Source organism: Anarhichas minor, unplaced genomic scaffold (assembly GCF_050575085.1).
Source record: "Anarhichas minor isolate MPS153535 unplaced genomic scaffold, ASM5057508v1 ptg000038l, whole genome shotgun sequence".
In the NCBI taxonomy this organism is placed as follows: Eukaryota; Metazoa; Chordata; class Actinopteri; order Perciformes; family Anarhichadidae; genus Anarhichas; species Anarhichas minor.
In genome coordinates, this window is record NW_027466484.1 from 2,135,900 (window position 1) to 2,163,838 (window position 27,939).

Sequence of the window (27,939 nt, forward strand, 5' to 3'; positions counted from 1 at the left end):
TCTCTGTCAGACGAACAGTGTTCATGACAACAATTTATTTACTTTTAATTGAATTCATAATGTGACGATAATCTGAAGAATAGGGCATGCATTTATTTAACACACACACACACACACACACACACATTACAGTCTTTTATATTTGAAGCGCTACAAATGTTTGTGTGAAGTGAGTGACAAATAATTTAGATGTTTATAAATATTTATATATATAATACAGAAAACGAGTGCTTAATGCAAGAGAATATTCTTATTGATATAATAATTTGACGACAGCAGCTGTTTGTGCTTGTAAACAGTCACCATTATATCAGCCAACATGCAATGATGAAAACAAAAGAAACATCAAGGTGGAGTGTCGTTAGGAAGGCCATACACAAACGGTGAAGGGCACAAAGTTCGATCGGGCATTTGATCTTCTTAAATAACTACAGCTCAAGACTACAAGGAACATGTGTAGAGCCCTGCCATGGTTTGCGATCATTCCCGTAAAGGAAACACCGGTGTTTCCTCGCTCTCAGGTCCTCCAGAAGCCTCCTCGTCTCCCCGGGGTGCATTCAAGGGATTAGAAGATCCTCCATAATGGCGTAGGGGATGATTTATGGGTCCAGTAAGGAGAGAGGACGCAAGGAGCATGAGAATATTTTTTCCTTTCTTTCCCTTGTTATTTGTATATTTCTCTTCTTTCCCTGCCATGGTCTTCATCCATCCCTCCTTTTCTCCTCACTCCTGCTCCCTATTTTTCTGATTCTATTCTATTCCCTCACTTCTCCCTCTTCTTCTGCCTTCTCTTCCAAGCCTCCCACATTCCCAACTGCACTTCTTTCCTTTGCCATTCTCTGACATGTTCTTCTCCTTCATGTCTTTATCTGCCACCTTTCCTAAACACCTTCTGCTCTCTCTCTCTCTCTCTTTCTCGACTAACTTGTTTTCTCTCCCTCCCCGCCCCAGGAACTCCTATACGGTGTAAACAGATGATTAGGTGCTGCCCTTTGATTTCAAGTCTTTGACTAAATCCATCCTGATCATTTTGACAGCCTGCACACTTCTGCTCTGCGGCGCTTGGCTGATAATGAGGCTCTTATTCTTTATTTCCCCCCCTCCTTCACATTATGGTGATGCTGTTTATGAAACCCCCCCTGGAGTCTAATTCCAAGTAGGCTGAGATTGTTTGCAGACTTTACATCTGTCTACACATTTTCAGGTCATCTAGTCTTTATTGCTTTCACCAAACACTCTAATATAATTATCTCTCCTCGGTTTTTTTCCAGCGGAGCTGTCAGGGGCAATAATGTCTAAAAGAAAATTTCCCCCGTTGTATTTCAAATTTGCTGAACAAAGGTTGCACGGTGAAATGTAACTCTCAGAAATGCTGCATTTGAGTTTTCTTGTTTCAGACGTTTGTTTTTCTCTCTCTCTCACGTCTTGCTGACAGCTTTAGACACATTATCACAATTAGTCAACATTTCTCCGAGGAGTTGTTCCGATCTATCCGCCCCCGCTTCATCCTATATACTGAGCTGTCAGATTCTGACTTATGATGTTTTCCCCCTCAGTACTTGTTCTGTTGAAGGGTTTCACTCATAATTAATCTGCAGTAAATCCATATTGCGAGAGAAAACCTGTTTCCTGATGTGAAGGAGGTGTTCTAAAATAAAAACAGGTGTTTTATAGATATAATGCCAGATGTTTCTGCACGAACTGACTATGACAAACAAGACGCCATTATTTTTCTTTGAATAATTACTTTTTGAGGAGCTAAGATGTCTGGCTTTCAAAACTCACTCTTTTTGAGCATTAAAGTAAGGCCCATTTAGTAGCGGCTCTTTCGATCACATGGCATGATATTCCACAGCAGATTACGTTTGTCATCTTATCATGCAATTATAAATGCTCCATTTTTTGGGGATTTCTTTTCCATGTTAGCTGAATAATTTAGAAGTTAAGTCTTGACTTTGGAAAGAGCAGTTGACTGTAGAGTATCACGTGTGTGTGTGTGTGTGGAGCAAAATGTCCTTTCTCGAGCTCCGTATCGCACGGATCTCTAAGCCCCGCCCACGTGTAAACGGTCCAATGAAAATCGAAGGATTTGAATCCCTCTTGTAACTGCCACGCCACACACTCCGCTCCAATATGGCGTCTCAATGGGAAATATGCTAATACCTAGCGGAGGAGAAGTTAAAAAACCTTTTCAGGTATGAGTCTCCTCATTGGTTTATGTTTATCAGTTTCTTAGGTGAATGTGTGTACAGTGTGTGCTCCGGGAAGTATTTGTAGTGTGGTATGTTCTTGTATTGTGAAGTAATGAAGTTAATTAGCTAACGTTACCGGACAGACAATTACGCTAGCAACATTAGCCGCTTGCAATGCTAACCCCGCCCCCTCACGTTATGTGTTGCAACGTGTTCGAAGTAAGCTGCTTTACAGTATAGTTTGTGAATTGGTGTGTGTCTCTAGTGTATTACTATATACTTGTATAATTTAGTATAAGTTGGATACTTTAATGCAAGTTCTGTTGCTGGTGGTACAGTACAGCTTGTAACATTTACGTTCTGTAGATAATCAGTAGAAGCACTGTACTGACATTTGTATTCATAGTATGATACGTGGTTACCTTGAAAATCCAGTCACTTAATTCAAATATCCTAAAAAATAGGTTCTTTAAACGCCGATATACCCGGACGTTGTGACCTGCAAACCAGAGTAAAGAACCAATCATTTACCACGACTGCTAAAGAGTCTTAAACACCTTTACTACTCTTAAGATCATGATCCTTTACGAAGTGTTGTCTAGCTTAATGTATTATGTAACACCAACGAAAATAGTTATTCTGGCCCTGCTTATGGTTTGATATTGGCCTTTAATTAAAATTCTTAACCCAGTTATCTGCTTTATTGTTGTGGAAGTAAAAGTTCCCTCCAGACTGCAGCTTGTACAAAATGTTAGTTTTCTTTTTTCTCCAGATTGCTGCTTTGAGAAATGATCCCATTGGGTTGCCGGAATAATTAACTAAGCGAGCTTCAGGGTGGCTGACTCTGAAAAATACAAACTCGCTTTAAAGTAAAAGCTCATCAAATTATGCCAAATCCTTCACTATGGTTTAAATGATGTCATCATTTGTTGGTTATCTGAAGCTAGAGATACTCCAACTCTGAATAGGTGCTAGTACAATATGATACTAATGTTTTACTTTATAATAAAAACTAAGCTGCCTTCCATACAGTATGAACCTCTGAACTTTATATATATATATATATGTGTGTGTCAGCATTTTAAAGGAATTGACTGACTTGTGCAGGCATGCAGCAGTTCCTTCAGATTCTATATCATTTTTGTCGCGTTTGAGATGTTTGATCAAAAATCTAAACGCCACACTTGTACCCGTGGAGGCGATTGGTCCGGTTCATTCCTATCTATAGCCCCAGTGTGCTCATTGTGACAGATTTGTAAGGGCTCTCTTCGCAGTTTAAATTGCGTAACGGTGAAAGTGGGGTAGACGTTTCAAATGCAGTTTGAATGGTTAAAAATCCATTCAGCCGCTGTGCAGATATCAGTCTAATGTCAAGAAAATGGTCCTGCCTGCACATTTGAGGGCTTAGATTTGAAGGAGTATCTCTTTGGTCGTCTTCAAGCTGTAGGTGAGTGATTTAAACACATTGACCCAGGGAAACACGCATCGACAATGTAAATAGGGGAAAATCATAGCTGAGGACAAAACATCTTTGAAAGGTCTCCTTAATGTGTCATAATAGGAAGATATTGATCGGGAGTCAGAGAACCTTTGGGACGTCGATATGCCCCCGAATGGTCAATACATGCTATGATTTTCAGCTTTGCTGTTTATCACACTTAAGCAAAGTTGTCACCTTTGTGACATTTTTGTGATGTTGGAAGTTTTAGATGCTTCTTCGCTTTCTGCCTTTTTTCCTCCTCTAGAGTAAAAGAGCTCCAAAACGCTAACATCGTGTTAGCAGCTACTTGTCTGCAAGCCTCAAGTGTCCCCTGTTATCATGTGACGTGTTGAGGTATTTTTTGAGTATTTACTTATTATAATTTCTATTATTTGTCACCATTTTCTTTAGGTGAGGCTGAACATTCAGTGAGTGTTCTGAGCTTCACAGACGATGTCGCTGCTTGTTCCTCCACGCTGGCGTCACTCCAAATGTCTTTTGGAGAACAAGAAGGATAAAGGCCAAAAACAACAAATGTATGATAACAAGGTAAGTTAACACAACACACACAATGTGTTCAGTTAGACTGGAACACATTGTGTGTTGTCTAGAGGCCAGAAGCAAGCGGCTCACATCAGTTATGGTCTTGTTTGCGAGTATAATGATGTTTTTACCTTGAACTCGATGTGGTAAAAGGTGGATGAGGCCCGAATGGGCACTGCAGAAATGCAATTATGTTTACTGCTGATAAGATATGCTCGCTGAAACTTAAGCCACATACGAGCACCACATATGTCTCCTTTAATTTCTGCTAAAGTAAGGAAATTGTTTGCTTCTCTCGATGTCATCTAGTTTGATTTTGTTCATCACATCTGTTGCAAGTATACTCACTAATACTGCACCATAGACTGTATAAAGATCTTGATATACAGTTTATGTTTGAAATAGACGATCACAGTTACTGACAGTTAGAGCTGCACCTCCTCGATGTTCCTACTCTGAGTACATACTCCAGCTCTGCGTCGACTTCTTCACTGTCAATCACGGTGTTCCACCCTCTTTCTATCAGAAAAATTAACACTTGAATATACGTCAGGGTGACTAAAAACTACTAACAATGATAGAAACTATCTTTGGGAGAAATTTATTTGATGTGATTTTTTAAAGTTTTGCCCATATCCCATTCGCTTACATGGAGGGGGGCGGGCCTTATGACCTATACTGGCCAGCCAGGACAATCAGGATGTTTTGGCTTCACTTTTGGGAGGCTGTCATGTTGTAAATCTTTATAAACTATGTACTAGATTAAAAAAGATATGCATTTTGTTGACCTATTGACTATAAAGATATGTTTTTACACACTTTACTGGAGTAAACGAACCTCTAACAGCAGAGAAACACAAATAACGTAAGTTATTCATTCAAAACAATACAATTTAGTTGTCAGGGGTGTGGAGAAGTAGTTTAAAAACCTTTCTCTTTAGTATATATATAGTTTATTTGGTGCTCCCTCTGCACTTTTGAAACATGTCACGGACAAGTTAAGAAACCCTGTTTGTAGATATTTCAAAGATGTCTCAGCTTCCTGTTGGTGGTCAGATTGTTTGTCTTTTATCAGCAATGCAGCAGGAGCAGCCATGGACTCAACAGCTACAGTATGTGGCACAGCAGGAGCTCTGTCCCACTTAGCTGTTGACCCAAAACATGGAGAACGGCACCTATTACAGCCGCCGTATGCAAAGCACAGGTGGCAAACAGGCAGCTGGAGTCTCACTCTGTCAGAGGATGACTGCCTGAGCCTTTTTGTTTAGCCACAATAAGCATCGTGGGTGAGATGATGACGCAGTGCTTTCTAATTTATGCCAGGTTACCTTCAGGCACCTTTTTCGTATTTTGTGGCTCACGTATGGTACCTTATTGCCCCCATTTTCCAGCAGCAATGTGCAATATGTCCATAGCCTCAAGGTATACAGTGGGTTAGAAGAAACACACATTTTGTCTGTTTACACCAGGGGTCTCATTTATTAAAGTTTCCGATGCACAAGTTTGTGCTCAGTAAAGTTGTCAGAATCGGTGATTTTCTCTCTGACACATCAAAAGCAAAACCTTCAATAAAATCCCTTTTTATAATTACCCACGGTACGAATGTTTTAGACATCATATGGTATACACTGTGTAGTATATACACTATAATATAACATCTTTACAAATCACGCCGTGTGATGAAAAATGTATTTTATAACTTAATGCCAGGGTCTCTGCTAGAGGGAGGAAAAGGGCAAGTACTGCCTCTGAGATACAGAGAGCTGATGAATCTGGATGGGGGGGGGGGTCAAGAGTCACATCTTATCAGGGGACCAGAAAGCTCCAGAGAGGTGTCTCTAAAGTCTCTCCCTTCTGCACCAGAGAACTGGTCTGAATTCACCTTCATTTACTGTGTCATGTGCAGGAAGTGACCTGCGTCACATTTGGGATTCTGAGGGAGCAGGTTGTCCAGTGACCTCACGGCGCCCGCTGACGGACCAATCTCAGGACCGACGCTTTGTGAAAACCAGAGGTACCACTCACACACCGCCAGACAACCACAGAAATGCAGTTTTGGTGATATATATATATATATATATATATATATATTTTTTTTTAAAGAATTTAATTCTAAATATCTGTTCACCCAAAGCACAAACATGTTTTTCACTCGCATCTATTGCTAATTCATCAGCCATGCAGAGCATTTATTTGTATGCGCCCAGGCTTAGAGACACCTGCCCTTTTCTAAATGTATTGTGTCACGCGTCCTGTGGACAGTAGGGACTATTTCTTCTGTAACAAACAGAAAGGAGTCTTTAAAGACCCGTTTGTCCCTTTCTTGAGACCACGTTTAACAATTTAGAGTTCTACTGTAACCGTTAAATCACTACTGTTATCTTCCGTCTAGGTTTGCTGTAATCAATGTGTTTTTAAATGCACAATACAATTTATAGAATGTGTTTAACATTGTTTTAATTACCAATGAGTCAAATGACTTCTGTAATGCTAAAAGAGACACTTGATTGTGCTGTTCCCCTCAGCATCTTTTTTTAAACCAACAGCAGCAAATTCACTTTCAACACCCTCGTTAGTGTCTTTTCCAGCTGTTTCCTCTCTGATAAAACAAACGGCCCAACATCAGACATGGAGAACATGGTCGAGCACTTAGCCCATGAAGAGGTATTTCCCTCAGGAGTTACTGGAGTTTATTGTGGGGCTAAAGAAATGCTTATGTTGCTTCATGTCTGCTAGATGTGTACATTGTCAACAGTTTACTGGCCATAAATACATTTAATTACTTGTATGTTTGAGACTATCAAGTAAAACTTCAGGAATGTGGAAGGACGTTTAGATGCTGTAGAGAAATAAAGTGATGTGTGTGTGTGTGTGTGTGTGTGAGACAGATGAGTCAGAGCTTTGGTATCAACAGAACAACTTTCTTAAGAGAAGATGTAATGATCTTTATTGTATTTGAATGGCAGCAGCAATGTCAGAGTAGAGTATCTCAAAACCTGGGCAAATAAAACCAAACATATCTGCAAGTCTCACCAGCACCTCTGAGGGTGGGTGAGGACATAGCTGTGATTTGAGTGAACTGCCCGTTTGTGTTGAATTGTTTTTCAGATCCTTACAAACTACATGGACATCAGTGAGGAAGAATTAACAGGTTTTTTCCTTCGGGTGGAACTTGGCAGGCAAAATCCAACAAGTATTGAGCTGTTATGACAACATTATGAGCTCATATCGTGAGGATTTTTAAGGTCCAACTTGAACTAGAATGTGTCATTTTCATCAGGTCTGCTTGTGGCTCGGGGCAACACGTTCTGTCTCCGTGTTAATATCAGCATATGTTGTGTCATTTATTTACGCAGTGGAACAAATAGGTGTTTCTTCAGAGAACTGAATTCAACGGCAGTATTGAAGACGACACATTTCCTTGTTTTGTGCCGAACCGACCTCGGTCTTCTCAACACGTCTGCTTCTCCACAGTACATATTGTAAATCCGTCCCACGTTGAGGAAAGAGTCCCAGCCAGTAGCGGGGCCGGCATGGGTCACCACTTTCATCGCACAAGTTTGTTTTTCCAGAGAGCGACGCATTCGTTCATGCATCAAAGCCCACGCCGTCTGTTCTCCCACCGGCCCAGCGTGATGTGTCACAAACCTGTCGATCGGTATCTGTTTTCTCTGCGGCAAAGTCCACATAGTTAAAAAATATAAACTTGTTTCCATCTCTTGTCGCATCACCAAAAATCTTTTTTTTTTACATTTCTGAAGAGGAACAAACTCAAACGTCTGTCAGGCCCTCACACGTGGCTTAATGCATGAATACTTCAACTTATTTCTAGCTTTAAAATTAATATGAATTACAATTCTTGAAGGCTAATAAGTAATGTAGGTCCTTGTTTGACAAAATAAAACACTTTTACATACTTTGGGAGATTTTCTTAATCTTATTTGAATGTCAATTAACAACTTAATTCTTTATTAACTTTTCATCCTGCCACTTAAGACACAACAACAGTCAAAAAACTTCATCGTGATTAGTGAGATATATATTATGTGCTTTCTGGGTAACAAATCATCTGTAATAAAAGTGTGACAACAAGAGAACGAGAGCAAAGCTGAATGAGCAGACGAACACACACGTCCACCTTAAATCTCATGGAACACTTCATCACAGTTCATCTGAGACTAAGGTCTTAACATTTAATAGTTTTCTTTTACACCAAGGAATGTTCAGGGACCAAAACAAAATGTAGTGTATTTTTTTACTTTATATATATTGTGTGGAGTTCTCTGGCGCTGCCTCACCAGCGTCTCGTCACTGTACACCCTCTGGTCCCTCTGGCCCTCTCCACTGTAGCGTGGACGTTGTTTTCAGATGAGCAAAGTCTGCATTTGTGTGTCGTACAACAGTCTGTATTCGGGGAGGCATGAAGCAAGAAATGAGGTGTGTACTTCCTGGGTAGCGGCCGCCTCTCTGTGGTCTCCTGAGGGGCGTGGCCTAAACAACACATCTGCTCTGAGTCATGATTCACAAAAAGAGATTAAGTGTGATTTTTTTTTTTTTTTTTTTTTTTTTTTTTGTGTGTGACAGATGGAGCGGGGCAGGACAGAGTTGACCCTTTTCCCCCACCGTCCTTTGACACATAGAAATGTCTCTCTCTCTCTCTCTCTCTCTCTCTCTCTCTCTCTCTCTCTCTCTCTCACACACCATCCCCCCCCCCCACCAGGTTTGGAGTTTGGTCCATGGAGGCCCGGTGAGCGAGGCCTCTTATTGGTCGGAGAGCAGCAGCAGGAGCAGCCAACCGAGGCCCAGCATCAGGGACAGGTGGACGGGCTCGGCTCCACGGTCAGACAGGCCCGGAGAGGGAAGAGTGGAGTCTCCCTCGTCACCCCACAATCTATCGTTCTCGTTTACCTAAAAAGGAAACGAGAACGTGATTAGTCGTCCGTTCTTTTTGATAAAACAAACTGTTATCTGCTTCCAGGTTCCCCACCACGAGACAGCAGCCGAGAGAGAAAAACAATTTGAATGATCAACTATGAGAGTGTGAGACGAGTGAAGGCGATGACATTATTCACAGCGAGAGATGCTTCTCTTCTCCTAACTGACTGACTGGGTGAAGGTGTTTTCACAGCCATATGAAATAGGAACTTAAGTTAACACTCGACTATCAGGTGAAGAAATATCATGTTTAAGGTGTCACTTCCCTGTTTATCTCTGTACCTTAATATAAAGTCCAAAGGAATCAGAGGATGACACAGACTGTGGGGACGAGGAGTTCAGAGCACATGAGGCACCAATATGTAATTTGGGCTTTTGGCTGTTTGCTTCAGCTTTCCCTCTGGAAATAAGTAAGTGGCCTAGTTATACACATTAGTTGTGAAGTTTATTTATATCTGTTGGCAGATTGTCAATTGTGTTATCTACAGCATTTTTTGGGGGGAGGGTTCCCATTAGGAGCAAATTATATTATTTATATATTATTAACATCTTAAACACTGTGTGTGCTTAATGCAAAACAGGCTGTCCACATTAAAATGTATGTTCAACAGAGTTTAATCGTTGTTTACTGGACTACATTAATGATGTTTACAGAACCTGTTTGTATTGTTATGTGAGACCATTTACGTGTTCATGCTGTATTTTTCAATCCAGTAAATCCAATGCGTTGAAACTACCAACAGCATAAGCTTGTAAAACACTCATCTGTTTACATTCAAAGCGTCTTAATTTATTTCAATAAGGTTGTTTGTTTTATGCTCTACTTTGTTTGCTGAATGCTTTTACTTCTGCAGAGATCTAATGACTCCGCTGGGGTCGATACGATTGCATCCAATCTCAAAGCTTCCTTCTCTCAGAATCCTCCATGATGAGCACACGATGGGTCAGTCTATGGTGAGCAGTGGAGCCTTTATCAGCCAGTACGAGCTTCTTGCAACATGTGCTGTAAGTCAGCACTGCAAACATCTTTTGACCTTATTTACCTGATCTGGACTCGACGAGGGAATTTTACTGTTTAAAAAATCTCTTATTATTATTGTGTGTTTCTGTACAAAAGGATAATCTTCTAATAAGGTGTTTGTTTCTTTCTCTAACTCCCTAATATCGATTTGGCCCTCACAAATCGATGCAAGTTAAACTCTAATGAGGAGAAAATTGACATTTAGGAAAGTCGTGGATCATTATTGTTTTGTCCTCACTGACGAGTGTAGAGTAACATAATTACATAATATACACGCTTGTCATTTTAGCAAATTTTTCACTCTAAAAAGTATTAATTTAAACTGAGTGTTTTGGCAAACACTCTAAATTTAAATGATATAATGCAAAAATCTTGGACACTGAAATAAGCTGAAGTGTACTTTGTGCACATGGCAGCAAACAGACACCGCCTCAGTTCATTTCATCTCGGTTGTTGTGTGACTGACTTTGCCCCGGACGCTGTCTGAATTATGCAGACAATGTAAATCCCACCCGTCTGCTGGTCCCTGCAGAATAAAACAAACGCCCCCAAGCTATCTGAAGCAGTGCGACCCAAATTCTGAGCGAGGCCGTCTCCTCCGTTAGTGCCTCTCTGTTCTCACCTGAGTCGGTATCTGTGCTCTCAGAATGTTCTGCTCTGTTTCCATGGAGAGGCCCGGGGCGGTGGTCGCCAGGTGTGGGCTCTGGTTGTCGGTTGCTGGACTGGGCATCCCGGGCTGGCTGGCGCCCGTTCTCTCATCCGACCCGTTCCCGAAGGCCAGGATGGCATTCTCTAGAACACAAGAGCAGCAGAGACGCCGTGTTAAAAGGGACATGACCTGAGGCGTAATAGATGGAGGAAGCTCTGAGGCCGTAATCAGCCGTAACCTCCAGTGTTCCTCTTGCTTCTTCCTCCTGCAAACTGTATTCGACAAGCTTTTTAAACAAAAACACCAGTAACACTACGCGGTACTAAAACTAGCAGGATCTGACATATTTGACCAAAAATGAAAATATGTCCTCCTTTGTGCTCACAGGCAGCGATGCATCATAGTTAAAGATAAATACAAGCACTAGTGAACGCTCCATCCGACTCTGGATGATGGACGTTCACATTTCTCTAGTTTATACATTTTGTTGCCTTTCTGGGCCGCTAGTGTAAGAAACTGCCAACAAATGCGTAACATGTGTTATTCATATGGCTGCGGGGTAAGTTTGAATATGTTATTCATAAGGCGAGAACTACTGCAGTCTGCAGTGCTACAGTCAACTATACACAAGAGAGGAAGGAGTGTTGTGTGAGCAGGAATTCACTTTCCTGTGTATAAATGTAAATATAGAACGAGAAAGCCTGTTAATGGAAGAGTGCGTCAGTCAGTTCTTAATTACACAAATATGAGGCAAAGGCTGCCCAGTATATACATTCAATTAATGGCAAAGGGGGGTTTCTGGTCATATTATAAAAAATGAACAATAATGGACAGCGTGGTTATTTTTCTTATTTTTTTAGCAATGTAGGAGTTTCTTCAGGCTATAAATTACGCACACACACACATCATCATTACCAGTTGCTCGTGAGACGAACAAGTGGTTTGACTGAGAAGTGAGTTTGACAGAATTTCTAAGAAACTAATTATACTCTGTACAGAACAGCACCAGCATGTAGGGCAAATACTCGCCCTCTGTCCGCTGCAGCAGTCTGTCAATCCTTGAACTGTAGTTTTCCTGTCAATCAAGCGTTCTTTCTTTACATAACTCCATTGGAGGGCAACATGTTGCCACACCGGTGACTTCAGGGAAGCAAGAGGATAGTTCCTCCGTCATCTCTGACTCCGACCGTGGCCTTGGTGTCTCGAGAAGTGAAGCAGCAGGCTACCGGCAAGCTGCGCCGTGTCCGTCTGTCACGTGTCACGTGACTCACAGTTAGAGCACTTCTACAGCTCGGACTGCATGAAGCTCCTGGTTGAATCACCAGTGCAAAGGATGAAAATATCTCATTCTTTGAATAAAAAAAAAAGCATAGAAGATTGTGTTCATAAAAACTTTAGAATAGAAGTTAAAAGGGAGAATTCTGCACCTCTTAAGATGATCAATGAGTGTTGACGGTAAATGTAGTCGATTGAAGCAATCATTTCCTGAGTGCGTGCTATATTGATCCGTAAGCAGCTTCAACATCTGTTCTTCCTGCATCCAGTGCCGTCATTTGTTTTGGTTGACTCGGATATTCAGCCATATTTCAGCACTGAGGCACTGCCGGCATGCTTCTGCTCGCAGAATAAATCCGCTTTCTCGGTCGATATATAGCGAGCACATAGGAATTTATTGGACATCAACAGAAAAGGTGCAGAATTTTCCAATAACCGAGCTTGAAATTCTGTCACGTTTATTGCTAAAGATGGGCAGGAGCTAAAGTTTACAAACTGTATACAAATTTGCATCTTACAATCAATTCAATTTAAAATTCTCGGTAAATTCTGGATGAATTCAGCAACTGTGGCAACTTTTCTGCAAATGCAGCGATAAAGCGATAAGCTAACGTTGTGTTTGGTGACGGAGGCAGAGGCTCGTGGAAACTGTAAAAGTAATCGTGTCAGAGCAAGTCGTATTTAGATCTCATACGGAGTCTGTGGTCATTCATATATTGTCTGTTTAAGGAATTACAAAGCATTGTGTTCAATGCTGTAATCAGACCCTGCTCGGAGCTTAAGTTGGTCAACACTCACGAGTGTTTGTGTGTGAGCTCACATCTTTCAGAGAAAATTGAAGAAATGTTATTTGTTGGATGTTTACTTTAACACAGCTGCACTGCACTGAGATCTTATACTTCAGTACAAGTAGCAACACCGCAGTGTAGAAACACCCTGTTAACAAGTAAAAGTACAATCAATCAAGTCTCATCTTAACCTATAATAATAATACATACATATGGTGTTTATTATACGTTGCATTATCAATCTGCAGAGTAACTAATGTTATCAGACAAATAAATGGATTCAAAAGTACAATATGCGTCTGAAATGTCATGGGGTAGAAGTATAAAGTAGCAGAAGATGAAAATACTCAAGTACACATACTTCAAAATAGCACTTAAATACAGTACTTGTGTAAATGTACTTAGTTACTTTCCAACACTCTTGATTAGTATTCGTGTGGCTCTTTGTTTGCTCTCATCCAACAACTCAGTCCGTCAACCAACAGCGTCTCAGCAAACAGTGAACTCATGATGGAACTCAACGTCCTTCATTCCAACTTTAACATTCATGCCTTGTGTGATTTATGATCTAGTTATGAAAGTTATACACACAATGCTTGATTCTGAGGTAGGGTCAACATTTTTTGAACTATGCTGTCAGATTTTCACATTTTCCAGTGCTTTCATTCATTCATTTAAGAACACACTGTCAGACCCTCTCAACCTGGCAGGATTATCTCTTTAGTCAAATATATGAGCTCCACATAGAAATATATGAGCTCCACATAGAGTCACGGGCATCACAGACCCGGCACACAAAAACCACAAAAACATGCTGAGGTAACATGAAGCGTGAGATCGACAGCTGGTGTGGATTCAGCAGTGATGTTGTACTTCACCGTTGTGGTGAAGAGGAGTTGAGCCGGAAGGCAAAGCTCTCGACTGTACTACTCCTACGTTCAGACCCTCACCGATGGTCACAAGCTTTGGGGAGTGACGGAAAGATTGAGATCTCGGCTACAAGCCTCAAAAATGAGCTTCCTGGGACCCATCTGTGGGTCACAAGTTGTGACATGTATAATAAAAGAGTATTAGTAAGAGAGTATAATAAAAGAGCATTAGTAAGAGAGTATAATAAAAGTATTAGTAAGAGAGTATAATAAAAGAGTATTAGTAAGAGAGTATAATAAAAGAGTATTAGTAAGAGAGTATAATAAAAGAGTATTAGTAAGAGAGTATAATAAAAGTATTAGTAAGAGAGTATAATAAAAGAGTATTAGTAAGAGAGTAATAAAAGTATTAGTAAGAGAGTATAATAAAAGAGAATTAGTAAGAGTGTTATAAGAGAGTGTTAGTAAGAGTATTAGTAAGAGTGTTATAAGAGAGTATTAGTAAGAGTGTTATAAGAGTATTAGTAAGAGTGTTATAAGAGAGTATGAGTAAGAGAGTGTTATAAGAGTATTAGTAAGAGTGTTATAAGAGTATTAGTAAGAGTAAAATAAAAGAGTATTAGTAAGAGAGTATAATAAGAGTATTAGTAAGAGTATAATAAAAGAGTATTAGTAAGAGAGTATAATTAAAGAGTATTAGTAAGAGAGTATAATAAAAGAGTATTAGTAAGAGAGTATAATAAAAGAGTATTAGTAAGAGAGTATAATAAAAGAGTATTACTAAGAGAGTATAATAAAAGAGTATTAGTAAGAGAGTATAATAAAAGAGTATTAGTAAGAGAGTAATAAAAGAGTATTAGTAAGAGTGTTATAAGAGAGTGTTAGTAAGAGTGTTATAAGAGAGTATTAGTAAGAGTGTTATAAGAGAGTATTATAAGAGTATTAGTAAGAGTGTTATAAGAGTATTAGTAAGAGAGTAAAATAAAAGAGTATTAGTAAGAGAGTATAATAAAAGAGTATTAGTAAGAGAGTATAATAAAAGAGTATTAGTAAGAGAGTATAATAAAAGAGTATTAGTAAGAGAGTATAATAAAAGAGTATTAGTAAGAGAGTATAATAAAAGAGTATTAGTAAGAGAGTAATAAAAGTATTAGTAAGAGAGTATAATAAAAGAGAATTAGTAAGAGTGTTATAAGAGAGTGTTAGTAAGAGTATTAGTAAGAGTGTTATAAGAGAGTATTAGTAAGAGTGTTATAAGAGAGTATTATAAGAGTATTAGTAAGAGTGTTATAAGAGAGTATGAGTAAGAGAGTGTTATAAGAGTATTAGTAAGAGTGTTATAAGAGTATTAGTAAGAGTAAAATAAAAGAGTATTAGTAAGAGAGTATAATAAAAGAGTATTAGTAAGAGAGTATAATTAAAGAGTATTAGTAAGAGAGTATAATAAAAGAGTATTAGTAAGAGAGTATAATAAAAGAGTATTAGTAAGAGAGTATAATAAAAGAGTATTACTAAGAGAGTATAATAAAAGAGTATTAGTAAGAGAGTATAATAAAAGAGTATTAGTAAGAGAGTAATAAAAGAGTATTAGTAAGAGTGTTATAAGAGAGTGTTAGTAAGAGTGTTATAAGAGAGTATTAGTAAGAGTGTTATAAGAGAGTATTATAAGAGTATTAGTAAGAGTGTTATAAGAGAGTATGAGTAAGAGAGTGTTATAAGAGTATTAGCAAGAGTATTATAAGAGTATTAGTAAGAGAGTAAAATAAAAGAGTATTAGTAAGAGAGTATAATAAAAGTATTAGTAAGAGAGTATAATAAAAGAGTATTAGTAAGAGAGTATAATAAAAGAGTATTAGTAAGAGAGTATAATTAAAGTATTAGTAAGAGAGTATAATAAAAGAGTATTAGTAAGAGAGTATAATAAAAGAGTATTAGTAAGAGTGTTATAAGAGAGTGTTATAAGAGTATTAGTAAGAGTATAATAAAAGAGTATTAGTAAGAGAGTATAATAAGAGTATAATAAAAAAGTATTATAAGAGAGTATTAGTAAGAGAGTGTTATAAGAGAGTATTAGTAAGAGTGTTATAAGAGAGTATTAGCAAGAGTGTTATAAGATTATTAGTGAGTATAATAAAAGAGTATTAGTAAGAGAGTATTAGTAAGAGTGTTAGTAAGAGAGTATTAGTAAGAGTATTATAAGAGTGTTATAAGAGTATTAGTAAGAGAGTATTATAAGAGAGTATTAGTAAGAGAGTGTTATAAGAGAGTATTATAAGAGAGTATTAGTAAGAGAGTATTATAAGAGAGTGTTATAAGAGTATTAGTAAGAGAGTGTTATAAGAGAGTATTAGTAAGAGAGTATTAGTAAGAATATAATAAAAGAGTATTAGTAAGAGAGGATAATAAGAGGGTGTTATGAGAGAGTATTAGTAAGAGTATTATAAGAGAGTATTAGTAAGAGAGTATTAGTAAGAGTGTATTATAAGAGTGTTATAAGAGAGTATTAGTAAGAGTGTTATAAGAGAGTGTTATAAGAGAGTATTAGTGTGTTATAAGAGAGTATTAGTAAGAGTGTTATAAGAGAGTATTAGTAAGAGTATTATAAGAGAGTATTAGTAAGAGAGTATTATACGAGAGTATTAGTAAGAGAGTGTTATAAGAGAGTATTAGTAAGAGAGTATTATAAGAGAGTATTAGTAAGAGAGTGGGAAGATAGTTTTATTAAATCACGGCCCGTCTTTCTGCCGACAGTTCACAACACTTCCTGGAGCGGATTTCATTTTAATCTCAACTGTTCCATCAAGTTATGGTTTAGAACTTTTACAGCGTCTTTGACAGATGGTGATATGAAGTAGGAGGTGAGGCTCACAGTACAGCAGGTGGGCTGCATCATCTATCTTTCATCACTGATGTTTGTATATGATAAGAAATATGTGTCATCGATACAAAGAAAAGGCCAGACAAGTTCCCAAGCTGTTTCTTCAAGAGGGTGTCCTCGTTGCTTTCTGCTCATTTCCAGCAGCTCAACATTTAAAAAAGTACATTTGTTCAAGTTCTGTACATCTATACAATTCTTTTAAAAGTACTTTATACTTTTCTTTTTACTCCATTTCACATCTATGACAGCTATAGTTACATTTCAGATTAAGATTTTACAAACTAAGTATTAAATATGACACATTGTTACAGATTAAACTATCGAACTGAATATTTAAAGTTAGTACAACTGCAAACAGCTACAATGTCAAACAGCTTTAATGCATTAGTAATAATAATCCAAAAATGTAACATTTCATAATTCAACAATGAAAAGGGCCATTCTGCTGACTAATGACTTCTACCTAAAGGTGCAATATTCACTTTTTTATACATAAACAATTCATTAGATGACTATGTTTAATGTTTAAGGGTTGCTGATGCTGAATCATTCAGTATACTACAGAGCACTCTAACCTCTTTATACATGCAATAATAACCAAGCTGTGAACGATGGCAAATTATCATCTTTTACGTTTATATGGCAAACTTGTCAGCATGCAGTCGCCTATTTACAGGCCCAGCAGATACAACATTAGCGTTCATATTAGCTCTGTTTAGCTGCTACATGCTGAACTGTGTTTGATAGCTGATGAAATACTTTACCAGGTGTTTGTATGTCTGTCTTTTGACAGATGTCATCATGCAATAGTGTCACAAGATGTCACGAAACTTTACTGTTGTGTAAAAAATGAAGTCAGAGTTCAAAGGTGGGTGTGGTACAAGCAAGAGCACCAGTAGTAGGGGGGGTGTGACCCATCACAAGATGCTCTCTAGCCACTCAGACGCAAACGTGACTCACAGAACAAAGGAAACAGTTTCATCTCTTGTTGCCAAATCTTCACAATATTGTGCTACGATGTTAGCGTTCATATTTTCACAAGTTACTAGCTGTTACCCACTGTTGTTAAGTTGTTGCAACAGTAGCATATTTGCAATGATTACTGGAGGAGTTTGAATCTTTAGGGATCGTGTTTCGTCTCCGGAGCTGTAAACGGAACAGATGTTCAAGTTTGGATGTAATTCTATTAAATAAACAGATGCTTTCGATGTTTCGGGTTTGAATCCTCACCTGACTGAAACAGATAATTACGCCTCTTGCTGTCAGCACTGAAAACAACATTACAACAAAGATGATTCAGAGACTGTGAGACACAAGCAAACAAGCCGGGATTCTCAATTTATACAATCGAAACCCCAAAATTCCCAAAAAAAGAAAAGTGAGATTAGTCTTTTAGGAAACTTAGTTTCCTAAAAGAGGATTCAAATCGTCAGTCAGCCTTTCAGTGTGTCATCTTTCAGATGTCTGTGATGGTGTGATGATCAGTAGGCTATGACTGGAGGGATGTTATAGTGTATGTATAACTTACAACTGGTGGATTTATATGGTCTTATGCACCCCAAAGGACACCCTTCAACATCAGGTTCTTAGATTTAGCACAACCAGAATGAATTATGATCATACGATGAATTAATATTCTATAGCCACTCGTTTTCATTCAGCTAATGTGTTACTCTGCAGCAATTACGTTTGCATGAAAGTCACTTCAATTAAAATATGCTCAAATGAAGACATGAATGAGAGATTCATCAATTAATAGCCACAGCGTCTACTGTAAGATGGATGTAGGTGCTTAGAAATGAGAATCACACCATTATTCCATCTGTTCGCAGCAAGAAAACCTCCGATTTCAGAAGCGACTCGCTGGTGATTAGTGAAGGGATTTCAAAGCCTTCAGCGGAGTATCGGGGTGTGACACACAAACATTGATTTCTCACAGGATCCTAACAAATTGATCCATCCATCCATCCATCGCCCTTGCAAACAGAATTCTGCAGCAATCAATGCAGAGCCTTGACTCGACTCCCTCAACTGGTGCAACACTGAGCATGCTCGTCAGAGATGGCGGATGGGCGACCTGCGCGCGCTTGTTGCCAGCTCTGCAGCTAATTAGGGAATCTGCAACTTACAACAGCAGAAGTCAATAGTGAGGGGAGCAGATTGAACCCGGCTGACGGTGTGTTTATACATCAGCACCTTGCAGGAAAGGCTGCGGACCGGCGTGCTAATGGTGCTGTGGGCCATTAGTGGTGGTAGGACAGGTGGGAAAGTGTGCGGTTCGGGCTGCAGCGCGCAGCGATCCCCCGGCAGGCTGACGGATGAGGGAAGCGAGGGGTGCAACTCCAGCTGCCCGCTACCGTGCCACGCCACCCGCCGTCACGCAGAGATGAAGTGCCAATAGATATCTTCAGTGGTAAACTGTTGTGACAGTTCCTTTGTAAATGTTTGGACGCGGCTGTTTAAGCACCACCATCTCGCATCTCTTTGACTTTTAAGTTTCTCCCTGAGGGCGTCTTTCTTTTACTGACTTCACAGGTTCCAAAGCCACACAGCCTGTGCACGCCCCTTTCCTGTCCCCAATCTTCCTGACATACTGCTGGTTACCCTCACTGTTAGAACACCAACTTAACTACCAGAAAAAAATTTGAATAATTGCAGAAATAAATGAGCTTCACCTCCATCTGTCCTCTCTTTTTTTTTCCCTGACACACTCAGCTTTCAGAGAAGGAAGAAGTCCAGAGCTGCAGTTTTGCATCGGGATGTGGTTATTATCGCTGCGATGAGGAGGTAAGGCAGGGTGACAGCTGCTTTTTAAAACCTGAGCGCGCTTGTTCCAGAGAGGCAGTTTTCCCCTCCCCTGTCTGCAAACGACTGTATTCTTCCCTGCCACTATTCTCTCTGTCCACCTCATTAGTTCAGAGGCAGGAAACCAAATCACGTTCAATTACCAAGTCATCAAAGGCCATCTGAAGCCCCAGCACAGGGGGGGCCGCCGCAAACAGAGGTAAGCACCAAACGAGACCAGGAGGATTTATTTAATCGAGGCTCGTGCTGTCCAATTGTGAAACAGCCATCGGCGCAGGAGCGGACGGTCTTTTGGCTCAAGTCAAAATGAATAACACTCCATTCTCTGTACATTGTGGTTACAGGAGGAACATGGGGGAAAGAAGAACATCGAGGGTCTCTCCTGGGGCGGATTCATTTTCCCAATTATTGGCTCGAATTAAAACTCTCCTTGCCAAAATCATTATTCACACAAATAGAACTGCGGCTCGCCCGTGCCTGGCAAACGAGACTGAACTCCAGTGGAGATGAGCGCGTGACGTGTGCTGCTGGTCCGTGCATCGACTCTCCCCTCAGAAACATCTTCATCCTCATTATCACGTACGTGCTTGTTTGGCTGCAGCCGTTTGCTCAGGCAGGAGGAGGAGAGGAGCGCTTCTTTGCTCAGACGCAGGGAAACGAGGCCAGTCAGTCTGAGGTTAGTTTTCCTGGGTCTCTAAGGCGCTTACAGTAAACAGCACAGAGGAGCAGCACTCGGCAAGTGTGAGTCCCGGCTGCAGGATGCACATGAGGAGTTCCATTGAAAAACAAGACATCCATCAACCAGCCCAAAACGCTGGGATTGTTGACTCACTACGGGATGACGTAAAATGTGATCGTTGTCTGCATTTGATTATGTAGAAATCAGAAGCATTTCAACAAACGTCATCATCTCATTGAGCGGTGCATGTCAGACGACAACCGTTATTATAATTGATCTAAAAACAGTTCAAACACAATCGTCCCTGACCAGCAATGACATCATCTGTAGGTTCTGGTTTAGTTAGTTTCCAGTGGGGGGGGTTGTTATGTCTATATGTACGGCTTTAACTGTCAATATCATGAGAAATATTACTTTTCTATTTTTCTATGAAACACTTTATATACTCCTTCAGGATTAATAAAGTTCTGTGTTAACTTAACAAGAGAGTGATGAATGAAATAATCTATACTGTAAATACAGGTTACAGTCGGGCTGCGCCATACGGACTAAATCATTTATCTCAATGACAATATATCTCTAGAGCATGTTTTCAATTCAATCAATAGTCTTTGTGAAATGGTAAAGCCTATTTTTGTATCCTTCAGAGTGAATTAAATAACTTGACTTCTTTATAATAAGTAGAATATTAAGACTTAAATTGCAAAAACACAACCTGCAAACCAAGGAAAGGTGCTGGTGGACTTAACATTTAAATATCTATCTCTGTTATGACGCAACGGTTTCTGGCAAAGCAGGACGTTTTTGTGTTGGATTGTTGATCTGCAGCTGCAAGTTTAAATCATTGACTAACTCATTAAAAGCCATTACAGCCAGTGAAGTGGTGATTCACTGCACAGAGAGTTTGTTAAATGAGAAGACGACAATGCTTTCAATGAGATTACATGTAGGTCCGTTCGTTCTTCGTGAATGTTTCTTCTCTTCTCTTATTGGCGGTTACTCCTCCAGATGGTCGCCGTTATGCTTTTGTTTCCATCTTTGATGCTGAGGACATGCTGCTGCTTACTGGATTAATATGTTATAAGCAGCCACATTGTTTAAGAAATGAAGACGTTTCTCATGAATGATCGATGTGGTGACATTTTGTCAGGTGTCTATTTCGTGTCTATATTTCCTGAAGAGAGCATTTACGTATAAGGAAACAGCATTCAGTCTCCTGCTTCAAAGCTCCTGCTGATTATTAATCGCATGTCAGCTGACAGATAGATATTAGCATTTATATACAAACACAAGTGAATGTGGTTCTGCTTTAGATTACTGCCTGCAAACTACTTTGGAATTATTTAGCAGTTTAACCCTGAAGCTATAACTGTGGCCCTGCAGACCCCCGAGGTTTACTGTTCATCATACCTCACACGTGCTTCATTCCTTCCAATTTCACATGACTTTGACGATCACTTTGTTCCCAATGACTTTTTATCATTGTTTTCTGTTCTAATTAGTGCTTTTTTAAATAAATAATATCTTTAAATAACAATGTGTCGGGTTCCTTCGGGACCAGAGTCAAAAACAACCAATTGTAGCTGATGCTGTATTTATAGATGCAATAGAATAGACAGATAAAATGTTTAGTTTTGGTCCTGATTCAAAGTATCACTCACTGTCGGGGGGGTAGGGACACTCTGCCAGTCAGGATGAAGGAGACACAAACACATTTCCTAATGTCTTTTGTCTATTTATGTTTTAAAAATATGCAAATTGACTTTCCTATGACATTAAAAAAGGAAAAAGGACGAATAGAATAAGTTGTAATCATATGAACAATGTGACTACTTCATAATAACAGGGCTGAGTCACTGAGTCTGTGTAAAAAGATAAGTTAATAAGGTTTCAATTATTTTAAAATGTTGATACTTGTATAACATTTTACTTTGGGAGATTATTTTATAAAAGGTTTTTGTTCTGGGGAACTCATTATTTAATATAGTGAGCATTATTGTTGCTCTGAGACAAAACCTTTAGAGCCATACAGCAGTTATGGCTCTATAGGGACAGTAGTTATGGCTCTATAGGGACAGTAGTTATGGCTCTATAGGGACAGTAGTTATGGCTCTATAGGGACAGCAGTTATGGCTCTATAGGGACAGCAGTTATGGCTCTATAGGGACAGCAGTTATGGCTCTATAGGGACAGCAGTTATGGCTCTATAGGGACAGTAGTTATGGCTCTATAGGGACAGCAGTTATGGCTCTATAGGGACAGTAGTTATGGCTCTATAGGGACAGCAGTTATGGCTCTATAGGGACAGCAGTTATGGCTCTATAGGGACAGCAGTTATGACTCTATAGGGACAGCAGTTATGGCTCTATAGGGACAGCAGTTATGGCTCTATAGGGACAGCAGTTATGGCTCTATAGGGACAGCAGTTATGGCTCTATAGGGACAGCAGTTATGGCTCTATAGGGACAGTAGTTATGGCTCTATAGGGACAGCAGTTATGGCTCTATAGGGACAGCAGTTATGGCTCTATAGGGACAGCAGTTATGGCTCTATAGGGACAGCAGTTATGGCTCTATAGGGACAGCAGTTATGACTATATAGGGACAGTAGTTATGGCTCTATAGGGACAGCAGTTATGGCTCTATAGGGACAGTAGTTATGGCTCTATAGGGACAGCAGTTATGGCTCTATAGGGACAGTAGTTATGGCTCTATAGGGACAGCAGTTATGGCTCTATAGGGACAGTAGTTATGGCTCTATAGGGACAGTAGTTATGGCTCTATAGGGACAGTAGTTATGGCTCTATAGGGACAGCAGTTATGGCTCTATAGGGACAGCAGTTATGGCTCTATAGGGACAGTAGTTATGGCTCTATAGGGACAGCAGTTATGGCTCTATAGGGACAGTAGTTATGGCTCTATAGGGACAGCAGTTATGGCTCTATAGGGACAGTAGTTATGGCTCTATAGGGACAGCAGTTATGGCTCTATAGGGACAGCAGTTATGGCTCTATAGGGACAGTAGTTATGGCTCTATAGGGACAGTAGTTATGGCTCTATAGGGACAGTAGTTATGGCTCTATAGGGACAGTAGTTATGGCTCTATAGGGACAGCAGTTATGGCTCTATAGGGACAGCAGTTATGGCTCTATAGGGACAGCAGTTATGGCTCTATAGGGACAGTAGTTATGGCTCTATAGGGACAGCAGTTATGGCTCTATAGGGACAGCAGTTATGGCTCTATAGGGACAGTAGTTATGGCTCTATAGGGACAGCAGTTATGGCTCTATAGGGACAGTAGTTATGGCTCTATAGGGACAGCAGTTATGGCTCTATAGGGACAGTAGTTATGGCTCTATAGGGACAGTAGTTATGGCTCTATAGGGACAGCAGTTATGGCTCTATAGGGACAGCAGTTATGGCTCTATAGGGACAGTAGTTATGGCTCTATAGGGACAGTAGTTATGGCTCTATAGGGACAGCAGTTATGGCTCTATAGGGACAGCAGTTATGGCTCTATAGGGACAGCAGTTATGGCTCTATAGGGACAGTAGTTATGGAATCTATCTCACTCTGGGAACTGATGCTGGAGAAGAAGCGCAGATTGTACGGCCTGTCAAATCATAAATTATTCATTTTAAGAATATGTATACTTTAAACTGGACAACATATAGCATAAAGAATATGTGGCAAGCTGTTCACTCTTAGATGACGTCTATGTTGACTGCCAGCTGGTGTGTCTGGTGCAGACCCGGCTTGTGAAGAGCAGTGGGCGAGACGCTCCAGTCACACGTCAGCTGGACGTTCACACGCTGGTGAGACTGGCAGACGCAGAGCAGGCGAGTCCGCTGGATGCAGAGCTGCGATGCTCGTGTGATGCCTGATGGGAAGTTGATTTAGTTTCTTTGTAGTAGCTGAACCAAGACTTAACCTGGTATGAACTGAACACTGACATTCTGCTTTGTCACCACATGACGGTAGCTGCGGTTTGCTTTGTACTGTGACTGGTGTCACCGGTCTGTCAGTGGTGTTGTTATTAATGCCGACAGCTTTGTAAGAATTTGTCTTCTTCTGTTGTTAGAAACAATAATAACTCAGAATAAACTCCAGTGTCTGTGTCTGTGTGACACCAGCAGCTACAGCTTGTATTACTTTGTCACTGGCGTCATTCTTCTGTCACTGGTGCTATCACTCATTCAGAGGGATGATCTCCAATCATCACAGCTGTTCTGTTGTTGTTGTTGTTGTTGTTGTTGGGTGAATAAAAGCTACAACAAAAGGTAACCGACTGCAGCGGATTTGGTGGATAATCCTTATGTAACATCAGCAGCAGTTTATCAGTCACTCATGTCGTCATCTTAGCATTTGTTGTTTCTATAGTCGTAAAATAAATAGTTCTGCAGCGTCCCCTGGTAATCTAATCCAGCCTGTGTTACATGTGGTAACCATCGCAGTGCTGCTCCAGCTATCAACTACACTGCTGCCATCACTCAGCGGGTTGTTTGTCTGCAAGTCTTATTTGTGCAAAGAAATGAATTAACACAGACTGAAGTAAACACATGGAGGGGGGGGGGGGGCCTTCACTGTGGCACTGATGTGTCACTAGTGCCGTCACTCCCAGAGGAGTACGTGAGTGTAGAATGGACTTCTGTTTGTCCGTTCCCCCGTCTCACTGAACAACTTGTAATACACTTAGCGTGCAATGACAACGTCTTCTTCTTTTTCCTCTCTTTCATTTTACCATGAAGTCTGTACTGACTGCAAAGTAAACGCACAAACATGAATGTGTTATACTCCGAGCGAGTGAGGTAGTACACAATATGAGAAAGACTACTTATGGTAGGAGGGTCAAACAAACAGGACTTTAACCCAGGAGACCGGTGTGTCCGTGTCGCGTTGTGTTTTCAGTATTTATGTTGTGTTGCTTGCGTTTTACCGAGCGAAGATACTTATTGTAAGTCCAACCACGATGTTTCCTCTCCGTGCTTTGTGCCACTCCACTGCCCGTTAGGTCCTTTTTGCAAAAGCTCACCACAGTGAGTCTGCAACTTACTGTGAGTGGGTTTATACGGAGGTCAGCCTGCTACAACGGTTACAACTGTACACATGAAAGTGGCTGCTGCTCTGACCATCTATCTATTCTCCCGTCCTATTTCTACCGTCCTATTACTGTTGATCGTTGACATAAATAACATATATATTGTATTAATTCAGTTTGCTGTCAGAGTTAGAGGAGATCAATATCTCTCCAATGGAAGTGTGGAATCGATCTTCTCAGCTGACTCTGCAGAAGAGCTGAGAGAGAAATGTTGAATTCTTCTTTAACTCTTCTGCTTTATCTTCTGTACATTTCATCCACTTGATGTCTAAACGCTGTTTCAGAGCTCTCTCTACACCACCAGCCCAACAATGCAATGCTTGCATAGTTACAGTGTCATTTTATTCAAATTTAATGAAATTAGGTCGAAACAAATCTAACTTTGAAAAGCATTTAAAATAAAATCAGTTCAATCCTAGAACCTCTGGGTAAAGGATGTTCTCCTGTTCATCTATGCACACACTTCACCACAGAGCAGACCTGCAGATGCAGCTCTGAGGGCAGCAAATGTAAAACTTTAAAACTGCACAAAGTGTTTTAGGCTGAGCCGCCATGGTGTTCGTGGTGATATCGTACTTCAAAGTTCTTTAAGGTGTCAAAACATCGATCATTTTGTTCACGACTACAGACTTCATCCTCACACGTGTCTCTGTGTTGGTGTTACTGTGTTGCCAGAGGTCAGCTGTTACTCACTCAAGCAGACGTTGTCGTGGAAGGAAGTCAGGAAGTCGGAGCATTGCTCCCTGTGGTTGCCGCTCGCTGCGCAGGAGCACCAGGGTCCCACGTTGAATGTGGAGTTGTCGAGGTAGTTGGGAGTTATTGTGCTTCCTGTAGAGAGGAGAGGAAACAATGTTGTTGTGTATGTGTACACTACAGGCACAATGAAGTAATACAACTCCTCACATTACGAGGTTTACACAAACAGAATGCTTGAACCCGAACATAAGATCACAGGAATAAGAATACATTTAGGTAATTGAGCTTAATATCGAACTGTTTTTTCTGTCTTTTGTTATTTAAGGTTTTTTTTCTTCAATTTAATTATTTTTTTATAAATACCTCAGAAAAAGAGACGTTTTGACTGAAGTTTGATGTTGCAAGAATATAGTTTGAGAAGAAATGTGGCTGATTTAATCTCGTTTTCTACCATCACAGTGTTGCTGTAACCAGGTGAAGTTATTAGAGTGCATGTAAATGTATTCATTGCGAGAGGAAATGAAAAGAGGAACAGATGAAAGTGGAGAGAATAGAGACAGAGAGGCAGGCAGGCTAGTGAAGCAGGCGCCCTGCTGATCACATGTCGACTGGTTCAAACCCGGTTGTTGACAGGGCTTGACATTTGGCCCGTATATTTCCCATTACAAAGAAATTGGTATTGCAAACCAGTTTTTACTACAATGTTCTCTGATCTTTCGTGCAATTATCTCAAAATGTGATTTTCTTGGTCAATCATGTAAAAAAAGAGCTTGTACAGCATCTAGCCATTGCTCTGCCAGTGAATGTTATTTGATGCTACAACAGTTCAAGTCCAAACTGCAAGAACAGTGGCAGTTGTTTAGCGTTCCTAGCGTTAGTTGGTGTTAGTTTCCTTAGTGGACTTTGGTAAGTGCAGTGACCTGCAGTACAAAGTCAAGCCACCATCACAGAGGTCTCTCACATGTATTATTTTTAGTCTTTTTTGCCTTTGGAGCTTTTCAGCAGGAAGTGATTGTGAAGTCATTCTCCAGAAAGGCTAATAAAGCCTGGTGGCTTCTGTGTTTTTTTTTTTAAGAGGTGGGAAATAGAATTGCTGCACTTTGTGGCACTGTGGCGAAAAAAGTTTTGATTTATCTCCATTGATTTTCTGGGTCCCAGACTTCCAAACAACAACACCTCAGAGTCTCACTTCTACTTCAGTTGTCTGGAATGTCCAATCACTGGTGAACACCTTCCTGTCTCCGTCTCTCTGTATCTGTCTCACTCAGTCCCTCCAAGTTAACAAACTAAACAACTATTCTTTCCGCCTCTTTTTGCAGGAGTTCAGTTGCGCTATTGTTGTCCCATAATGACATGTTTAGATTGAGTGGGCTTTTGAGCATTATGTGATCTTTTGTTAAGTTTTTATCTAAAGTACAATAAGCTGTGTCCTCCGCCTGCACCCACTCATCATCACGTCAATAGTTGTAATTGCACTTATAATGCCAACGACTTGGCCGGGCATGCTGCAGCCACATTAATCAGCGCTCCATCGATTGTTGCACCGCGCTTCTCATCACAATCGTTGATTCATTCTTTTGAGTCCTGTTCGGTGCACTTGTCTGCGCTCCGCCTTCCTCCCTCTAAAACCTTTTTGTTCCTGATCCATCACAGAAGGCGGGTGAGCCGGAGCTGGCGCAGAAAGATTTAGTTCTTACCAATCAGGCCGGTGTACGCAAGTAGACATGCTCCGTAGTTCTCCTGCTTGCAGCCACTGGCGCTCTGCTCCGAAGGTTGGCAATCATACTGGAACTGTGCCCAGCGAGACCTGTGGGAGCAATAACATGCCATCCATCATTTACCCGTGCTTGGATGCTGCACACATGGTGTCCCTGAGAGCTGGCCGGCACCGGTTCTCTCAGCGACTAGATGTGGATCTGAAACCCACAACGCTCCTCTGCCTACCTACACTCCTACATCATCTCCCTCCACCCTTCAAAGATCTCCCCGCGCTGCAGCACTTCAACAACTCCACGCCAGTCACCCCTGGCGA

General features: G+C 40.3%; 1 protein-coding gene across 1 annotated transcript in view; it reads right to left on the bottom strand.

Moving 5' to 3' along the window:
* Positions 1-8,541: 8,541 nt before the first annotated feature.
* gfra4a (GDNF family receptor alpha 4a) overlaps positions 8,542-27,939 on the bottom strand; it is a 31,680-nt gene continuing 12,282 nt past the window's right edge. The window contains exons 5-8 of the mRNA XM_076107207.1: positions 27,605-27,714; positions 25,905-26,039; positions 10,794-10,963; positions 8,542-9,123 (exon numbers count right to left, since the gene is read on the bottom strand). Coding sequence (XP_075963322.1) covers positions 8,977-9,123; positions 10,794-10,963; positions 25,905-26,039; positions 27,605-27,714 — 562 coding nt within the window. The 3' untranslated portion in view covers positions 8,542-8,976. The remainder of the gene's footprint in view (positions 9,124-10,793; positions 10,964-25,904; positions 26,040-27,604; positions 27,715-27,939) is intronic.